The sequence below is a fragment of the Ammospiza nelsoni genome, chromosome 4 (genome assembly GCF_027579445.1).
Source record: "Ammospiza nelsoni isolate bAmmNel1 chromosome 4, bAmmNel1.pri, whole genome shotgun sequence".
NCBI classification, from domain to species: Eukaryota; Metazoa; Chordata; class Aves; order Passeriformes; family Passerellidae; genus Ammospiza; species Ammospiza nelsoni.
In genome coordinates, this window is record NC_080636.1 from 27,836,386 (window position 1) to 27,856,741 (window position 20,356).

The 20,356-nt window shown below is 44.5% G+C and overlaps 1 protein-coding gene across 1 annotated transcript in view; it reads right to left on the bottom strand.

The window, feature by feature from the left end:
- Positions 1 to 12,371, bottom strand: part of KDR (kinase insert domain receptor) — a 30,481-nt gene extending 18,110 nt beyond the window's left edge. The window contains exons 1-14 of the mRNA XM_059470283.1: positions 12,162 to 12,371; positions 10,876 to 10,966; positions 10,185 to 10,381; positions 8,898 to 9,022; positions 8,443 to 8,611; positions 7,123 to 7,262; positions 6,755 to 6,923; positions 5,251 to 5,362; positions 4,995 to 5,158; positions 4,032 to 4,188; positions 2,824 to 2,944; positions 2,125 to 2,233; positions 1,050 to 1,394; positions 3 to 149 (exon numbers count right to left, since the gene is read on the bottom strand). Coding sequence (XP_059326266.1) covers positions 3 to 149; positions 1,050 to 1,394; positions 2,125 to 2,233; positions 2,824 to 2,944; positions 4,032 to 4,188; positions 4,995 to 5,158; positions 5,251 to 5,362; positions 6,755 to 6,923; positions 7,123 to 7,262; positions 8,443 to 8,611; positions 8,898 to 9,022; positions 10,185 to 10,381; positions 10,876 to 10,966; positions 12,162 to 12,213 — 2,098 coding nt within the window. The 5' untranslated portion in view covers positions 12,214 to 12,371. The remainder of the gene's footprint in view (positions 1 to 2; positions 150 to 1,049; positions 1,395 to 2,124; positions 2,234 to 2,823; positions 2,945 to 4,031; positions 4,189 to 4,994; positions 5,159 to 5,250; positions 5,363 to 6,754; positions 6,924 to 7,122; positions 7,263 to 8,442; positions 8,612 to 8,897; positions 9,023 to 10,184; positions 10,382 to 10,875; positions 10,967 to 12,161) is intronic.
- Positions 12,372 to 20,356: the final 7,985 nt, after the last annotated feature.

Sequence of the window (20,356 nt, forward strand, 5' to 3'; positions counted from 1 at the left end):
ACCTGAATCTTCCACAAGTGTCTCGTTATTTTTAAACCACATGATGCTTGGAGGAGGAATGCCATTCACTGCACATGACACTTCTATTGTTTCACCAACATTTGTTGTTTGATTTTCCAGATTTCCAACAAGTGTGGGTGCCATGGGCTCTGTTGGTTTGAAAATTCAGTAAAATTACTGTTTATTAAGAAAAAGATCCATTTTTTTCAGTAGTAGCAGTTCATGTCCCAATACCAAAGACTCAAATCCTTTGATTAGACCAAGAGCCACAGTGTTCATGTTAAGATCATAGTTTAACTTCCACATGACATGAAAAAAATTATAATAGCCAAGAAAATTTCAACAGTATTGATATAACCTGCTTTAGCTGAATTAATTTTTAACTGCTCAGGCTGCTGAGGGAAGAGGGAGTAGTTGAGAAATTGCTTCCCTTGCATTTCTGTGTCCAGAGTCCTTATGAGAGGTTTGACACTCCTGGTCCATTAAATGTCCATTCAGGACAGATCATGAACATGCATAAGTATTTCCCTGAATCTGCCTAATCAACCTAGATGTCTAGGTCCCAAAGCAAGGTAATCACTATTTGTGTGGAAAGCTGACTGATTATCAGCTTGCATTGCTGTTGCCTGAACACCAGTATCCCTCATGGCAGTTTTTAATTACAGGCACTACTGCAAACTCAAGAGCCACTCACACAAAGAAATGGCATTAATGCTAGGAGTACACACATGAATACAGCTACAGAGAAAAATGTGTTCTGAAAAGTGGAGAAGTTACTGAGCTAAACACATTACTTCAGCAGAAACCAAACACATCTCCTTGCACAGTACAGTGGCTCAGTCAGTGTTTCCTCACTGGTATTAATGAAACAGTGCCTGCTGCCTGGACAAACCCCAGAAGAATGTGTTACAACAACTGTAAATCTATTTAACAAACTGAGTACACCATTAATCAAACACATCCAAAGCCTGAACATACCAAAAACTGCCACTACTGCAATTGTTTTCATACAGAACCACTCATTTTGCTTCAGAGTTAGAGATCTGTACCTTGAACAGTGAGGTGCTTCACCAGGCAGTGCTGTGTTTTAGCCTTCTTGTCCTGAGCAATGCAAACATAGTCCCCTGCATCTTGGAGGGAGATGTTGCGAAGGATGAGCTCTAAGGTGACGTTTTCACCATTGGTACTTGAGACTGTCTCATTCAGCTTCTGGAGAGCATTGAGGTTCTTGCAAACAGGCATGGGCAGCCCTCCGAAGGGAGTCTGCGAAACGTGAGCGCTCAGCTTGTACCATGACAGCTTCTCAAAGGTGAACTTGTCTGCTGTGCATTGCAGGGACATGTTATCCTTCTCTGTCAGCTGATTCTGAGGCTGGACATTAATTTCAAGACCCCCTGAAAGTTAAAAAAGTAAAATAAATTCCTATTTGATTGTGCATTTTGTGGCTAACATTAACTTGAGAAAGTAATTTTGAAAATACAGATTAAATTATCTATCTGGTTGAAAATAAGGAAAAGAAACACTGAAACAGATCAATCAAATCAATCAGTCAGTGAACTAGGAGTACAATCTTATTTAAGTGACACATTTCAAATGGATCAAATGAAGGATTCAGTCACTCTTCTTGTAGAAACTTACAGCAACCTAAGATGATTTTCAGCAATATCTTATCGGTCATTTTTAGATTTGGATTAAAACAAAATTTTGGCACATGAATATGGGGACTGATTGTTGAGGAGACAGAAGGTCTTTGTCACTGGTTTGGAAAATTTTAGCCTTAGCTCTTACAGCAAATCTTTATTCATTTTGTGGCACTACCATAATTTCTCCATTGCTCTTTTAAGTAACTACTAAAGCTCAACAGCAGTCACTCTTGGGACAACATCTTGCATCACTTTCAGCAGCCTGCCACTCCACTGATGCTGGTAGAACTAATCACCTGACTGAAAATAGTGGCAACTGTAAAGGCTGCCTAAAGAAAGCCATAAGTAAACCTAAAATCTGAAAGAATGAAAGGATTTAATAAAGGTCAGGAATCAGGTAACATCACTGAAGTGCCTTTCATCAGCAAACAGACAAAATAACATTAATTTAACGTGGCTGTCCTTGGCAGGGGGCACTTACTGGTCACATGGAAGGAGATCACTCTCTCACTTGACCCAGCCTTGTTCGTGGCCATACATCTGTACAAAGCAGATACATTTGCTGCTTGAATCACGAGGGTGCTCACAGTCTACAAGAGAACAATCAAGCAATTTCATACCACATCAGTGCTAAAGTAATGCCCAGACACCTCAACAGCTCAGCAAAGGGCTCTGCAGATATCTGCACAACCACAAATCCCTCCAAAGCACAAACCCATGGCATGGCAGAAGCGCTGTCCCCTTCTGAAGTTTACATTTTTGTCTCTAAGCGTGTAAAAATCAGGTAAAAGAAAATGGGAAGAAGCAGAAGATGGACTTAGACATATGTGTTAAAAAAGGGTGCACCCACAATTTTTTCTGCTTTTCAGTCTCTCCAATTTCTATTACAGTTAATTTGCAATATTAACTCATCTAACTTTACACCGCAAAAAGGTAGTTATTGAGATCTAAGTCATTTATATTCCTCAGTGGAGATTCACTTTGGTCAGTGTTCAAATGAACTGAAAGTGTGTATCTCTACCCCTTGGCTTCAGAAGGAGCTTGCCCATCTAGCTGAGAGTAGATCCCCAAGTTTTCCCTGAGGTGAAGAGAGTCTCATCTCTAGTGATGTATTTCCAGGCATGTGGACTGCTGAACAGGGTTAATCAACCCCAGCCAAGAGAAAAGAAAATGTGCTCACCTTTGTTTTCCCAGCAATAGTAACGACCCGGTGCTTAATTTCAACCTGATTCCCACCCTTTCTCTCGGAGATCGCTTTCCATTTCTTGCACGCATACGGATTAGCTCCGGAGCGAACTTTCCTGAAATGTAAGTAGAGACACATGCATTAGATAAGAGGAATATTTGCCCTTCCAGAGGGGTATTTTGGGTTCTACTTATAATATGAACTTATAAGTCAGATGCATCACTGGCCACAGCTTGCATCTATGAGGGAAGCATATGCTTCTGGAAATATTTCTATTAAATTTCACCCTATAACCTCCTGAGACCTTCATGCTCTTTAAAGCAAAGTATCCCCAAGCCTAAAGGTGAATTTCCTAATTAATCTGCCTGTGTCAGCTCAGTTGGGTGGCTGGAGCAAAGCAGCTATTCTGGGAACAAACCTCCATTCATAAGTGGATGATTCAAGTTGATTTAGTTCAAAGGAAGACAGAGAGACATAAAAATCGCTGAACTCCCTACAAGAATTTCTTAAGGACAGTAGCCATTGTGTAGGAAGCAACCAGGCACCAAAGGAAGAAACTAGTGGAATCATTTTAAAAACAACAACAGGAAAGAAGAATGCCTTTTTTTTACTCTGGACTTTTTTTTTGTTAAAGGAAATCTGGGCTTATGGCAGGTCCAGATAAGGGAAGCTGCGTGAATCTCAGTCAGGCACTCTCTCTATCATTCCCCAACATCAATCAGTGCACTTCCTCTGAGATACACTTTCACACAGATAAAGAGCCCCATCACACTCAGCACTTGAGCACAAGGGAAAAAAACACCACAAGGACGCATCATTAGCATAAACAGCAAATTTCCTCTGTTTGGGATGGAGTTTTGGGCCTGCAGCCCACAGGGGGATCTGAGGGAAGGGCGTGCAAACAGCTGCATTTGAGACCCCATGCAAGTCGAGATGCCCTTCCAGAGAGCACAAGAGCAACATGCCAGCACTGCTGGATCCTCTCTGCGGGTGGCCCTCGCCTCTGCCAACAGCAATGACCTTGGCAGAGCCTGCCTGCAGCAATCTGCAAATTAAGTACAACAACCTCTTTCTTCATTGGCCATTGAGTTTGCACTCTGTAATGAGCCTGGACGAGGGAGGCACTGGACAAACCCCAACCCAACCCAAATATCCCTCAAGACCTGCATAAGCTGCAGAAACAGCAGGGCCTTGGCACTCACTGGGGGCTGAAGGTGCACTCCTCCTCCAGCTGCCAGTGCCAGAGCACGGTGCTGGGCGGCGGCACGGCGTACACGGTGCAGGTCAGCGCTTGTGTCGAGCCGTACTTGTACGAGTCCACGGGCGCCATCAGAGCATTCTCACCGATCTGGGGGGGCACTGCAGGAGAGAGCAGCAGGTCACACCTCCTGCTGAAGGCTCCAGGGTGCATGCTTTAGACCCACGGTGACCAATTCACACCATGCCCCAATACCAGTGCAACACAGCATCTCCAAGGACATGTGGGGAAGCAGTGAGCCTGCCCAATGCTTTGAGGATCAGGATACTTAGGATCTCCTACAAAATCCCCCTTCAATAGTCCATGGTTTAAAATGCAGTTCCTGGACTCTCACCACCATTACCAGCCATTAAATGCACACTATTCCCCAGGCCTGATCCCACTGCACGTAGCCTTGCTGCCCTTTCCAAGACCTGCTGTCTTCAAAGCATAGGCTGTTTCCTGGGGAGCAGAAAGGAGGAGGCAGGGGAGGAGGAGGAAGGTTGTAGAGGACAGGACAGAAGAGGAGGGATAGCCTGTGTGGGGCAGGAAGGATGGGTGAGGCGGGACAGGGCCAGGATGGAGCGGGGTGGAGGAGGACTCCAGCAGCATAGCCAGCAAGAAGGGCAGGAAAAGAGCAGGACACAGAGGCAAAGAATAATATACAGAAAAAAAACCCAAAACAAAACAAAAAACCCCACCCCACACAAAGTATCATCACAACACCAGCACCCAGAGTCTGCAGCCTCTTGACTGACACATCCTAGAGCCAGGACAGACCGGTCACCTCTGCCCTCCCAGGGCTGAGGCTCAAGGACTGCTCTTCTTCAGTACTTAAATCTTCATAGGTAGGGGATGAATTAAGCCTAAGGATGGTAATGTACCAAATCCACGCATAAAAGAAAGGCACCTCTGTTACCCCACTTACCATTTACCAGCAGGGTAAATGTGTGTCTTTTCTGCATCTTGTTAATGGGGTTTGTAAGGACAATCGTGTAATTCCCTGCGTCCTTTTCAGTTGCCTCAGTGATCACTAATGCGTAGCCAAGTTTTACTGTGTGATTTGCATTGATGGCTTTTCCATTTTTATACCTGAAGAAAATACAGAGCACTTTGAATATTTAATGATTTGCTTTAACTAAGAATTGCTCATTTTTTCAAACACACTATATCCCAATTCTTACCATTTAGCCTCTGGTGGAGGATATCCTTTAAACTTGACAGGAATTTTGACTGTGTCGCCTAGCCTTGTCTCAACAACATTCTCCATTTTCTCCAGGTGAATAAAAGGACTTTCTGAGGGGGAAAAAAGGAAGCAAACTAAACGGTCTTTTCTCATGGACCAAAGCAAAAGTGCTTTCCATGTGGGTCAGCACCTAACAAGATGACAAATAGGAGCTAGTGACAGGACTATGGGTCACTGGTCAGATGGCTCCATACTGGGCTCTGGAGAGATGCCACCATGAAAGCCTAGTCCGTTCCTTCACACAGAGGAACAGACCAGTTCCCTCACTGAGGAGCTCTGGAAAGAAGAGACAAGACTCAGCTCTCAGGATAGTATGCCAACTGTCAGACCTGTATATACATATATATATATACACATATCATAAAACTCTCTCAATATACTTATTCCAGGAAATTAGACTATTCAAAACTGCAGTGTGATAAAGTTAAATGCTCAAGTATGTATTTCAACCACTGCAGTCACACAGTACCTTCAAATTATTTACATTACTTGATATAAGTTATAAACTTGCATTCAGACAGAAGACAGTGATTAGCCTTTTGACTAAATTAGTCTTTTGACTAAGATTTAGGATGGTTTAGACTTAGTATCTGGTATACTCAGTTTAGCACATGATCTCATTTTGGCTGCTAAAGAGCAGAACAGAAAGAGACCAGGAGAAAATTCAGTATATCTTGAATCACTATGCCCACAATAAGTTTGAAAGTCTTTTGTTTTGTTTTAAAAGTGCCATGAATATTCTGGCCCCTGAAATCAGACCTCAGGAAAATTACTCTCCTTCAAAATATATATCTCTTTGTCTAACTTGGTGATTAAAAATGAGCCATTCTCATGCTGGTAATTTTTTCTATAAGCAAGTTAGCAGAGCTGGGGCTGTGCCCAAGAGGGGGGTGAGAAAAGGCTGTAGGATGTGGCCTCGTACTTATCTATTCACTTAGCCAAAGCTGTTTCCCTTGCATCATTTCCGTACCACCAAAACTCCATTTGATTCATCTATTCATAATACAAAAGCTGAAAGTTTTATTTTCTTAGCTTCATTCATGCTGACCCAGACTCTCGTGTCACAGAGCCACCAAGATCCAGCCTAAGTTCACCAAGAGTGAGAACAGGCAGCCCTTGTACAAAGCCACCTACACAAACTGAGTTTTACAGGACCTTGAGGAGGTCAATGCAGAAGAGGGTCAAAGGCTTACATCACTTTATTTTACTGCCCACTTTCCAGTGGGATTCTACAGCTTTCAGTAAAATACAGCATCCTTTAAAATCTTATTATTAACTAAGGCTGTGGTATAAAAAACCCCCACACTAGTTGCAAGAGAAATACTGTAGCTGCAGTTTGGTTCATTTCTGTCATTTGGTTCATCATCAAGAGGCCTTCTGCATCCCAGTAATTAATCCCAAATCTGAAACAACAAACAGAACTGCAGTGGGAAATGTCATACCATGGATAAGGAAGTAACTGCTGTTTTTCATGTTCATGCGACCACTGGAGGCTGCACAAGTGTACCGACCATTGTCGCTTAAGGACACGCTGTCAATGGTGAGGGTGCTCACAAACTTCTTCATTTCTCCTGCAGTGGTTTTTACATCCCTAATAGTGGCACGCTTTTCCTGCAATAGACAAAAGACAGAGATGTTTGGAAATGCCATTGTTATTCCTTCTGTCACCCTTTGCACATTTGTATATACCAGAAATTTTGTTGCGTATCATCATCTTCTTTCTCAATGTTTTAAAGGGGGAAGTGACATTATGCCAAAATAAGTAAAAGTGCTTTGTGAGGAAGGCACCCGTAAGTTAGTACGACTTTACCTTGATGGAAGGGTAGTCCCATTTAAAATCTATTCCCACATTCAGCTCTGTCCTTACAGTGCAATTGAGAACAAGTTTTTCTCCCACTGCCAGCTCTACTTCATTGTGTGGGTTCATTGTCAGGTCATAAATTCGGTACCCTAGAGAAAAAGGCACACACGAAACGGGGGGGTAAGCAAATTTCCCAGGTGAATTCACCACAACTCCCACCAAAACCCCAGCTACAAAAAAGGCCCTCGATGCCCCAGTGCAGCACAACAATGGGTGTACAAAGGAGCCTGGAGAGAAGTGACGTGCCTGCCCTGAGCTGAGACCCGCGTCAGACAGTGACACAGCAGGATGTGTGCCCCTGATCAGAGCCCCTCCAGTGGTGGGAGCAAGCAAGGGACAGTGACTCATACAGCTCCTCTGCCTTAGACACCTCCTTCTCATCCTTGTGAGACCTAAACCAAGGGAGATTGTACACCCATTCCCAGCAGTAAGCAGGAACTTTATAGAGAATAATGGTAGTGCAGTAGCAAAATTATCCAAAGTTTACTTTGTGCAGTAAAATATTTCAAAACAGAATATTCTGAATGCAGAAATTCTACAGATATTCTGAAATTCCTCCAAATCAGAGTGAGGATTTGTGAATTGGGTGGAGAAGTAAAAGCCTTCTGCACAGAGTAAAGAGGGAAGGCTATGACTTCCTGACAAGCCAGGAGAGATTGCCTTGGTGCCATTTGGACATTTGAAATGGCCACTATGTCCTCAGCTGAAAGAGCTGCTGAGTTTCTGCTGCTAAGTTCAGGCTTAGGCCTCCACAGAATTATCACATTATTTCTGGGGTATGAGGAACAACTGACAAAATGTAGCAGGAAAGCATAAAACCCTGTGAGAGCAAGACACAGGTCTTTAGGGAGACAAGACAACCCAGCTCACAGCAAGATCTTCAGATCCACCCTTCCCTTGGTACCCACTCAGAGCAATTTCTTTTCATCTGTTGCTGATGGTTGCTTGCCTCTCATTTCCTTCCACTGTGACTGAGATTGTGGATAAGTGATTTTAGGGAAAAGGTTTGTGTTGTCAGAAAAAAAAAGTATTAAAATCCCTGGCATCAATGTAAAACACTAAAAATAGAAGCACTTATCCCAATGATCAACCAGAAAGAACACAATACATTGCATTTAAAAGAAAAGTGATATAAATCTCAACATCCATTTTGCATTAACTGCATTGTCAGTATTGAATAACCTAGCGTCCAACCAAATGTAATTGGTTCAGTATGCTGTAGAAAGCAAAAGAACATCGGTTACAGAGAAATAAAAACCTTTGGCTTACCTACAACTGCAACTATGTATATCATAGACTGGTAGCTTTCATCATCTATTTTAGCTTCGCAGAAGACCATGCCTGCATAGTTGATCAAATGACTGGGTATAGTGAAGCCTCTTTTATTATTCCACGAAATGGATTTACCATCAGGAACAAATATCTTTTCTGGATATTTCTGTTTGGAATATTGATAAAACACATAGTCAGAATTCAAAAATCGAACAACCCTGAATTTTTACCAGCATTTGCCACAACTGCAGGGCCCCCATTTCAACATTCTAGCTCAGGGAATTAGTACATGCTTTGAGAGTACAGGTACAGCACTCATCTTGTAATCACAGGCTATAAAACTCACAATGATGGAAAGGAGTTTTTAAGAAATGTATTTTTACTTCAAACAACATATTTATGCCAGAGTGACTTCAACTAACTCTTGAAAAAATAGAAGGCTTTTTCCTTACCGCATGTAGAGATACATTGAGATTTGACACGGTTCCAAGGCACGGCACTACCACAGTTTTGTTCTTAGTGATGTATACAATGCCAAGCTGATCACTAACTGAAGTCACAAATGGTGATCTGTAATCTAGAAAAATATTCAATCGATAAGTGGGTATTATTCATCACATGATTATGGAAACTGGAAACCTTTCCAGTTTTCTTATTTCCCTATTTTTTCACAAGTCAGTTGTACTATTATCCATGTCATAAAGCACTGAAATAATGAGACTAAATAGGGGAGGTACATGTCTTTATAGATACCCCACCCCCTAGATTTAGAATATAATTTTCTCAAAACAGTTATCAGCAGCAGAGTGCACTTTGGAGAATGGCTTCCTGCTACAGCAGTCCTTTTGTCGACAAAAAACTGATTTACCCTAGCGTGACTTTCCTTGCATAAGTATTCCAGGAAGTATCAGTTAAAAATTGTGACATGTTACACTGACTCCCCTGATGGCAGCATCCTTTTCAAAGTCAGAGCAGAACACCAAAAAAAAAATAGCTCCATGATGTTATAAAACAAGCTAAGTCATGTACTTAATTACATCTCATTTCTCAAAATGCTAACTATAAGTTAACAATAAAGAGGAAACAGGATGCATATGGAAACGAGGGTGAAGCCATCAGTACAAAAAGGCAGATGCCTCAATGAATGCACTTATTGAAGCTGAGTGTATAACTGGAGGCTTTGCAGTGTCTGTGACACTCAGCTGAAAACTGAGCTCTTACAGCCTACATAGATTTTACCACCAGAGTCAGCAAATGTGTGAAAGTTTATGTTTTGGGGTTTGGGTGGTTTTGGGGTTTTTTTAAATGGTATCAGTACAAATCATACACGAGATTGGATCTGTAATTTTTAACAAATATAAAACCTCTGCAATCCTCTCTCATATGAAACTCCTGCTGAGGTCAGTAATAGCTCTGCATGAGGACAGGCTCAGAGCTCAGCAGAGATATGTATGCTAAATTCTGGGTGGAATTTAGCTATGCTAAATTCTGGGTGGAGAACAGCAGACCATGTACTGCATATGGCAGGTCAGTTCAGAATCATAGGTATAAAGGATTTTATGCTGATGGCAACTAGCATACCTGAATTTAATTAGTCAACATGAAAACAAGAAAAATGTTCCATAGGATCAAATATTCTAGGATTAATAAATTTTACATCAAAACTGTTTTGAGACACTATATTCCTTTCTTCTCTTGACACTAGGGAAAAGACACCTGAGAGCAGTGTAAGCACTTACCTTGGACATAAACATAAATGGTTGTAGCTGCCTGGCTGTCCCTGTAAAGGCACTTGTAGTCCCCTGTGTCATTGCCAATGACTTTGCTCAGAGTAAGCGTCTTGCAGTAGGGGCCATCACTGCACTCTGTCACGGAGACACGCCGCTCAGCATTGCTCTGCTTGCTTGGCCATGACCACTCCAGCGGTCTCTGACCTCTGGGAAAGCAGATGTTAGAGCAGCAGACACTTGTGATGTGAGCCCCAGCCCCACCAGTCTCTGCGGCTGTGGAGAGGGACAGGCTTCACCCCATCACACACAGAGAGCATCAAACCGTGTAGGACAAATTCACACACACAACCTACTGCCAACAGCTACACTGAAGCTACTTGAGGTTTACATTCTGCTGAATCTAAGTGACAAATCACCCAAAAGAGAGTGTTGAGAGTATGGCTCACCAGCACGATGCACAAGGACACAGCCAATGCTTCCTCCCACAGCCACCCTACACTCCCCAGCTCTCTCTGGCCGCAGCCCTCCCACATAATTTCTAAAACTCATTAGGGAAAAGTGAGGCACAAGGCCCAAAGGGAGTGGAGAGAAAAAAGGTGGCCTGACAGGAGAGAGAGATCACATCATGTGGGATTCTGTACAAAAGCTCACTACATAAATTACCAGTCATCAAAATCATGCTGAACAGACTTGTCCTTACCTGCAAGTAATATTTAGTGTGTTGTTTGCCATTATTGTGAGGACATCTTTTTGGATGTTAAGGCTTGGCTGATCCAGAGACATACATAAACCTGCAAAAACACGTATGAAACCTCTCTAATAAACCAAATAAACAAGTAAATGCTACTCAATCAGAAAAGTATTATATGCAGGAATATTCATCCGGATTTAAGTGGACACTTTCACATCATCTATTTAGCAGCGAAGGGTAAATCATGATTTTTCACACATCCCAAAAAGTTAAAAAATTCTGTCATAACAGGAAGCAAAGGCAGATGGTCAGGAGCTAGCTGCAGAGCACTACAATTCAGCAGCCAGGGTGGAGTTCCTGTTTTCTTGCATTGCCAACTTCAAGGTCTAACAAGAGGATGTGGGACATTGAAACGAAGTGAACCTTCATCTGATGATCTCACTCCCTTGGGGATTACCAGCTTTTCTTATAATAAATCGAATATACTTCTTTGAGACTACTGATCAATGAATTAAGCAAAGGAACTATTTTCACAGTTTGTCACAAATCTGAAATCCCATTAATTTATTTTATGCTGTGATTTCCTAAGTTTCTCTTTCCTCCTAAGAAGTTAGGCAAAACTGTGTTACTCCCGGACTATCGGCACAGCGGCTTGCATCGCACCCACCCGGAGCCACTGGCGCTGGTGAGGGCTGTGATTGCCCTCTGGGTGCCAGTGCTTGCTCTGAGACACCAGCCCAGCTTGTGTAACATTTGGGAGTACCACAGGGAGTACCACAGGGAAAGATTTTCACTCCTCCCTGGCTGCTGCCATCACCTTCGGGAGTCCCGGCTCCCCGGGCCGAGCCGCAGCCCCGGCCGTGACAGCCGGGCCAGAGACAGCGTGCCCGGAGCGGGACACTCCCCGTGTCGCCAGCGCTTCCCCGGGCTCTGATCACTCGCATTCCGAGCAGGTTCTTCCCATGACAGGTTTCCCGCGTTTGGCTCCAGGGACATTTTGCTCTCGGAAACGACAGCTGATGCCGGAGCCAAGCGGGCAGGGCAGCGTGCCGCAGCAGGCAGCGCTCTCCGACGGCCAGCACCGGCCGGGCGGACAGGAGAGGCCGAGGGGACAGGACAGGAGGGCTCCGCAAGCCCGCAGCCACCGGCGCTCCGTCCCACCCGGGGACTCGCCCTGGCCCAGCCCCGACAGACCCATAGGAAACCCATAGCCGGCACCCGGGCATCCCCGCGTCCCTCTCCTCAGGGGCTGCCCGGCAGACCGGAGCGGGTACCGCGGGTACCCCGGGGCTTACCTGGAGCCAGGCACAGCAGCACCGCCAGCAGCCGCGCCGCGCCGGGCTCCATCCCGCTGCGGGGCTGCGGGCGCCGAGAGAACACTCTGCCCGACGGCAGCCGAGCCGTGCCGAGCCGAGCCGTGCCGAGCCGTGCCGAGCCGTGCCGTGCCGTGCCGAGCCGAGCCGAGCCGAGCCGAGCCGAGCCGAGGCGCTCCGCACGCCCCACACCGCCCGGCGGGGATGCGGGACCCCGGCGAACGGTGCCGCCCCTGTTGTGGCCGGGGCGGGCCCGGGGCCGAGCCCCCGCCCTCCCCAGCACGATCCCGCCCCCTTCCCGGCGCCAGGGCCCCCTGTGCATCCCGCCGGGATGCTCCCCTTCGGACGGGCGGCAGGAGCTCTCCCTGTCCCCTGATCGGCGGCAGGAGGGCCTCAGCAGTAAGATTCAGCGTCGTCTGGCGCTTCATCGTGCTTTTTTGGGGTTTCCTAAAATCCGCCCAACAGAAGCGATCCCAAAGGCCCGCCACATGAGGTACTGTCAGTGAGACACAGCCACGATCCTGCTGGCAGCGACTGCACCCCGGGTGTGGAGTGCCTGGCAGCGACAGCGCTGAGTTCACAGCGCGGAGTCCCCCAACCATGCAGCATGTACCCAGCCACCCCAACCGGCCACGTCCCGGCAATGGGATCCGACAAGTGCCTGACACAGCTGCCCTTCCCGCCTTTTTATCAAAATTATTAACTAGTGCCTGCTAAAGAGAAGTTTGTGAGGTAGTCCTTTGGAAAAAATAAACACACATTAATAGTGGTGGTCATTAATGGTCATTAATGTGTTATCCATACGCACAATATAAATCCCATGGGCTAGATAGATCAGTAAAGAGAGGTATAAACAGGTAGATAATCAGGTAGATAGAAATACACAGCTGGGTACATAACTATGCATGCCTATACATATGTGTACCTCCACGTGCCACCTTTTCCTCTTTCCCTGCAAATTGCATGGGAGCTTGTCCACAAATGACTAAGCTAATGGAGAAGTGATTTTATTTTGCATGCAATGCAATTCCAGCTCTTTCACTGTACTGGGGAAAGAGTGTAATTTCCTTTGAAATTACACCCCTGTTGCTCACAGAAAGATACAGGGAGTGGGAGAAGCCAAAGTTTTCCTAGAGATCAAATAAAATCCATGAAAAATCAAATAAGACTCATGTGATTCAAGTGGCAGCGAGTCAACACCATGCAAATAAAAACTGCACTTGCTATTCTTATGAGGTCTTAAACCAGAATATTGGCAGCCTTCATTCATACCCCCACCTCCATCACACTGTGGGTCAGGTCACCGGTATTGCTGGGTGATTTGGGGAACTCTGGCAGTGAGTTCAACTACTGACCTTGCTGAAACTAGGCTGCATGTAAGGGCTAGTGTGCTAGTGGCAGATAGTTAGTGAAAACCAAAGGTACCTGCTGCTAAAAAAAGCCAGTTTTATTTGTGGTGATGCTGGTTTTGTTTGGTTTGACTACAAAGAGAAAAAGAATTGATAAGGGTTGGGTGACCTGCAAGAAGTGTTTGCCTCAAAAGCACTTTGGGCAGTCAACAAAGAAAATTGAATTATAGGGGTAAGTTAAAAACTATTTACATGAAATAGTTACAGGGTCCATAGAAAACAGTAGAGTCACTGGCAGCTCACTTTAATGCTTTCTGTATTTCTACAAAAGTTTCCAAAATGCAGCTGTAGAAAACATGCCCCTATATTTATTTTAACAAGTAACTTTTCTAAAATCTAGTCAGATGATGTGCAGCTACAGCTTGCTGCAATACCACTTGGGCTCTGTTTTCATGCACAGTCATTGCTATTAAGTGAGTGGTTTGGAAGGGGGAGCTGCATTCATTGTTGAAAATTATTGTGGTGCCTGAGCTTTTTGGAAACAAATACCTACTGTTTGCTCTGAGCACATCTAAGCCAAGATAGATGAATGCTAGCCCTCTCCAGGCCCTTTGGCATTTGCCATGTCCCCGGCCCTGCAGGGTCCTGGAGAAGGGAAGGAGAGAGAGGGGCTGACCCCTCAGACACACAAACCTGGCGAGTGCACACATCGAACTGAGCAGCTGGCAGCAAGGAGCTTGCGCGTTGTGACTGCAGCTCATCCACAGAGAACTCTGCATTTCAAAAGCACAAATTGTTTTTATCTCCCTGAGTGATCCCAGTGAGATCCCAGTTTTAACACTGTGCTTCCTAGATGGGACACAATCCTTCAGCACTTTGCCTGGCTGTCAGTATAATCTTGGTAACTAGAATAATTCTGCAAGAACTGCTGCTTCAGTGCGTGAATTGCCATCCCTGTATTACCAGGGACATTTGTGGTGCCAATGAGAACAAGAAGGCAACTTCTTTGAATGGGGCCCTAACCCTGTAAACATTTAAGCACAAAAGTATCTTTATTTTGAAGTCAGTCAACAGATGCAGGATTTTCATCTGATTCAAATTAGTTACATGGTGTTGGTGAGACTAATCCTCTAGGAAGATCAAATAAAAACTAGAGCCAAGTGTCATTGGAAATGGTAGATGTTTGGGGAAAGTAAGAATTGAAAAAGATGTGAGGTAACTTTACCAATACATGGTGTATGATGTTGTATGTACTTTGCTAAACTGATTTTTCTGTTTTGAGCTTCAGTGGGGCTTTTGGTAGTGGATTTTCACTGGAAGATGCCATGGGGAACCTCTGAGAGAAAAATCAACCAGAGCATGGAAGAAGGACAGTGACCTAGAATCCAAGTGAAAGATTCATGTAAATATATTGTCGCTATGATAGCTGTGGGACACAGATGTCTGGTTACAAAATCAAAACCCCAATGGTTTAAGGGATGGAAGCTTTCTCATCCACCTGATTAGGCTGTGATGTCTGCAAAGCCTTTGTGTCAGACTTGCAGAGTGTAGTCCAGATTGCACCAGACACTATCAGTGCTGAAGCACAGGGATCTAGTGAGAAAAGCTGAACATATTAATGTAGCTCAGTGAGTACAGGATGGGATTCCCTCCCTCACCAGTGAGAGTGTGAACGTGGAGAACTTCCTGAGATCTGAATCCAGCCTGCAATGGCTTCTAAAGATACTCTACTCTCTGTCTCAGCATTCTCACCTGCCTCAACAGGAAAAAAACCTGTCAAGACTTTTTTAACTTGTCTTACTTCAAAAAAGTGCCTCTGCCTTGTCCAGACAATAACAGCAAAGAAACGTGGGGCTGGAAGCAGCTCCATGAAGCTTCAGCCGTCCTGCCACACTGAGCAGATCTCAGCTCAGCATGAGACCAGACCTGGGGAGCTGTGGAAGAGCTGGTGGCTGACAGACAGAATGCAATCAAGCCCTGTGCATCACTCCGTGTTTCATCAGATTGACTCCCAGTTCACGGAGCATCTCCCCGAGCCCCGTTCTGGAATCAGAGTGTCCCCAGTGTCTGGGCTCATCAGCCTCTTTCTGCTGCACTCAGGGGAAGCTCCTGTCCATGAGCTGTCCCTGGGAATGGTCTGAGCCATGGGAGGGGGCACCGAGCCTTGCCTTGGCCAAGCTGGGCCGGCGAGCCTTTGTTTGTGCATCTGCTCCTCCGACCGCCAAAAGCTCATTAAAAACAGCACACAAAGAAGCAGCAGAGGAACCGGACAAGCCCCCTCCCGTCTCCTCCCCGACCTGTCACGACTCCCCCAGGCTCTCTGGCTCTGTCAGGGCGTCCCGGGCAGCCCTGCCAGGAGTCCGAGCAGAGGCCAGAGCAGCAGCAGCCGAGTGGCCCTTTGTTTGCTTAATTATTCAAATAACAACCTGGGAGAGATAAGGGCTGGCCCTGGCAGCACCGATTGTGTGCTTTCCTGCTCCTGTAGCTCAACAAGTTTACCGGGGCTCAGCATGCCATGCAGAACACATCTGGAATGCGGCAGCCAGCAGCTGTGCCGCCTGCGGGGCACACCTCTGAGCCACAACTCAGCACCTCACGCAGCAGTGCATGCTCCCTTCAGCTCCCTTCAGCTCCCTTCAGCTCCCTTCAGCTCCCTTCAGCTCCCTTCAGCTCTGGCCACAGTGCAGACTGCACCACTGCAGCAGCCTGCAGCCTCGGCCCCAGCGTGGCTGTCAGCAGGCACGCATCCCCAGCACACCGGTGAACTTTGATAGGCAGACACGCAGCACGTACAAGATGCTGCTTCAAGAAAATGAGATGGCATCCATGTAAATGGCATGCAGGTTCAGAAATACATTTACCACAACATACACTTTGTGTGTAGGCCCTCCCAAAACCTGTTGGCTTGAAAGGGTCATTGCAAAGGAAAAAATCTAAGCTTGCAGCTAGAAATTAAATAATAAATTGTCTCGGGTTAGAACAGATGTGGAAGTAGGAATGAGATGGCATAAATCCACTAATTTTCAGACAGAGTTGCATAGAGGTAGAGGTGTGAATGCTTCTATTTTCAGAGTATGCCAAAACCATTGGTACCTTTGCTGGGATCTAGGGATATGTGCTTTGTATTTGGCTTTGTACATCTATAAACAGGAGGTGTGAGTTTGGTGTGCATGGACATCCCCAAAGCAACTCTATTCTAGCTTGGCTGGATGCTGATGGTACCAAAATTGGAGGAGCAGGTTCATTGCTGTCAAGCCCCAGAGTAGTCTAAAGTACCTTGGATATGTCTCTTCACTCCTAGGCATGTAATTATGGTTCCAGGCGTGTGGAATTTTAGGGATGCACCTTTTAAAAATTCATTTTATATAGTTGTTTATTTACTTATCCCTATTGTGTCCTAAAACTCTGCATAATTACTCCTGCCAGGACAACAGGGCCCTACACACTCTTCATTCACACTGTTCCTTTTTTACCCTATCTGGTTGTTTTTTCTACCAAAGTCTGCGGGGCAAGGGCTCTGTGGAGAAGGGACAAATGCCTTTGTTGTTTCTGTGGCTGAAGTCTGTGGATTCCCTGTTGCTTGCAGCAGGAAGCAGATCTGAAGCATCACTTTCTGAGCAGGAAGCAGAGGGTGTCTGGGGCCCCTGGTCAGTTTGGCTAATGGATGGGCAACTGGTGACAGGGATAAGCTACAGATTCTTATGCAGAAGTGGCATGCAATATTTTTTTTCCTTGTTAGTTTTGTTTTCATTCTATTTTTTTGACCCTTGAATTTTCTTTTTACTTTTTGGGGCTCAAAGTTGAAAGTCTCTGAAAAAAGTCTCAAGGCCCAGGTTGAAAAAACTGCTGGAGAAGGACAAAATCTTTTTTTCTATTAGTTGCCTGGTGCAGCATGTTTTCCCTGCATCCCCTCCTGTGAAGAGATTTGCATTCACAAGAATATCCTCACCTCCATGCTGCAGGAATGGAAAGCAGCATCCTTAGGAGCTATGTCCAAATGGCTGTGCCCAAATGTTAAGGGCACAAATTCCCTTAACATTCACTGAAGGAAAACAAGTATCACACTACCCACAGAGAAGGTCCTGGAGCAAATACCTGGATTCTGGACCATGTGCCTGCAAATAGGGAAGGAGTGTGATGGAGGTGGAACAGCACCATCAGGAACCCTGAAATGGCCACCTGTTATGGCATCATGGTGTCTGAGGCTTTCTAGTGGCACAAAGCCAGGCGTCCCACAGCTGAATTTCCATGGTAGTGGAAGTCTAACTTTGGGAAACAACCTTCCACAGGTATATGTTATTGTTTTTTTATGAAATAAAGAAAAATGATTAATGTATCTGACAGGGAGACAGCCAATCCAACATATTCTTACGAGTCATCATTTTGTTAGGGGGAGAAGCAATGCACCCCAGCTTCCAGAGAGTTTGTGTGTCCCATACTGCATGAGAAAAAATCCCAAGGGTTTTGTGTAGTTTGTAGCACTTTTCTGCTATGGAGGTGCCTCAGTGTCTGCCAAGGGTTTTGTCATGTTGCAGCCTTTCTCTGGTGAGCACTCCAATCAGATGTCTCTCCTACACCTTACCACTTCTTAAATGAAAAAAATAAGGACCTAATATCTTAGAGACTTTTAACCACTGTCACGTTTGCCTGAAACTGGCAGAAGAGTTAAAAAATTATGAGTCAAGTAGATAGAAAAATTAAACAGACAGACATAAAATGTGATTAGTAAGTCCTATTTCCCTAGGGAACCAACCTAAAATTTACTGGTCACAGCAACTGGAAAAAACTGCCAGCAGTTTGTAGGACAGCATTAAGAGTTGAGACTGGAGGAAATGCAAAGGAGAGCAAAAGGCTGTCAGGAATTGTGAAAACTCAGCCTACAAGGAAAGGCTGACAGATCTGAGGCTGTTCAATCTTGAAAAAAAGGAGACCAGACCGACAGGCATGATAACAACCTTCCAGTGGGAACGGGCTGGAGGTGCCTGATCAATTATCCTTATAGTCACCAAAGGTAAAAGAGGAAATAATCAGTCTAATTTTCTGGACAGGCGATCCATCTCAGATAGTGGGGTACATTTTCCGATTTTCTGGGCAGTTAAGCACTAAATAATGTTGTCTGAAGGGTCTGGGACTGACATCAATTGAGGTATTTCAGATCAGGTCTGTCAGATCTTTGTAAGGGATGAAATTTAATTCTAATTTGCAATAGAAGTGGGTATTGGAGACTCTTCTCAGGTTTATTCAAGTTGCATGTATTAATAATTAATAGGAGTACAATTTGTGGTTTCTCATTCTTTAATAAACAGCCCAAAATTAAGTACTTCTTTATTGGGTCAACTGTAATATTTCATCCAGCCTACAACAACATTTCAGCATTTCTTTTCAGCTAGAAGAACTAATGTGATCAGTTTGAGTTGATACCTCTTCTACACCTTTCTCTTGGAAGCCATCTTGAAGAGACTACATCTCCTATCATTTTTTGTGTGTTTGGCAACACAACTAAAAGAAATCCAAAACCACCCAACCTCCAAAACATTATTCTCATCACCCTGCTTCCACCTAGGAACTCCTGGGAAACTTCTGAGGGCAAAACTTGGTGAGGATTTCTGAAACGTGTCAACAGTTGCCGAAGTTCAAGCAGAGTTTTATAAAGATGGTTCAAAATTACATCAAATGACTTTCCCAAATCAGAGCAAATGGCACAGAGCATGTGACATCTCTTTCCTGACTAATACTTGCTAGTACACCTAAACTGCATTTGAGAAAACTTCAAAAATGGTTCCTTCCAGGTGAATTTTCCATACCAATTTTCCATTTTCCTTCCATTTTCTTCCCAAATATTTTCACAGCCAGGATAACTAAATAGTAACTTTATTATGGGACATAATGTAGGGACTTCAGAACCAAAGAACTCTGAGATCCACAAAAGACACAGCAAGGGCTCTTACAGATATAGGAGGGATCTCCATCACTCTACCATTCTTCTAAAGACTTTTTCAGGCACTAGTGCACCTGGCTTTCACAATCCCTCTGAAGAACTATTTTTATCTCAACAGTGAGGAATCCTTGTTTTTATGCTCAAAATTTACTTGCACAGCAGATAAATGTAATTAAACCCTTTAAAGTTGTTATATGGGAGTTGATTTTTAACACCTATATCTCAGAAGCCTTTTCTTACAAAGTGTAAGAGTTCATCACAGTTTGTGACTTTTCATTTTAGTATTTTTCTTTCTTTTGCTTCATGCCCATTTTCATGAGATAATGACCATCATTTGTTCCAAAGAAACCAACTGTTCCACTAAGGGCAAGTTCAGCTTCTGTTCAGGCTTCCCTTCCAGGACACAAATCAGTCAGGTTTGAAAAGGAACAGGGAGAATATCCCAGCTTCTTTGCTGATCAAAGCTCTCTTTACAGGGGTACAAATCATGTTTCAACAGCCTGGGGAAGCAGACTACATCAATTCTCACAATCACATTCTTTACCCCTAAGCTGGAAACCCTAACCCAAAGCTCTGTTTTCTATGTATTTTATCTTTGTGAACAAGCTGATTGATTACACTGGTTTTGATCATTTGACTATTTTCTCACATCTCTCATCCAATAAGAAAAATCATAGCAAATATTGTACTACCTCCTCATTCTTTTCCGCTGTGGCTGTAGCTAAATGAATCCTCTGAACATTTAATGGCTGATGTGTGGCAATGTGGGACCAGAAGAAAAGCATCAACAGGAAAGGAAAGGAAGTGACCAGGCACTGACCGTATTCTTCCCTGGGTTTGTCTCACCAAAGGTTGTCACCAACCAAAGGTTAAAAAATACATTCCACATT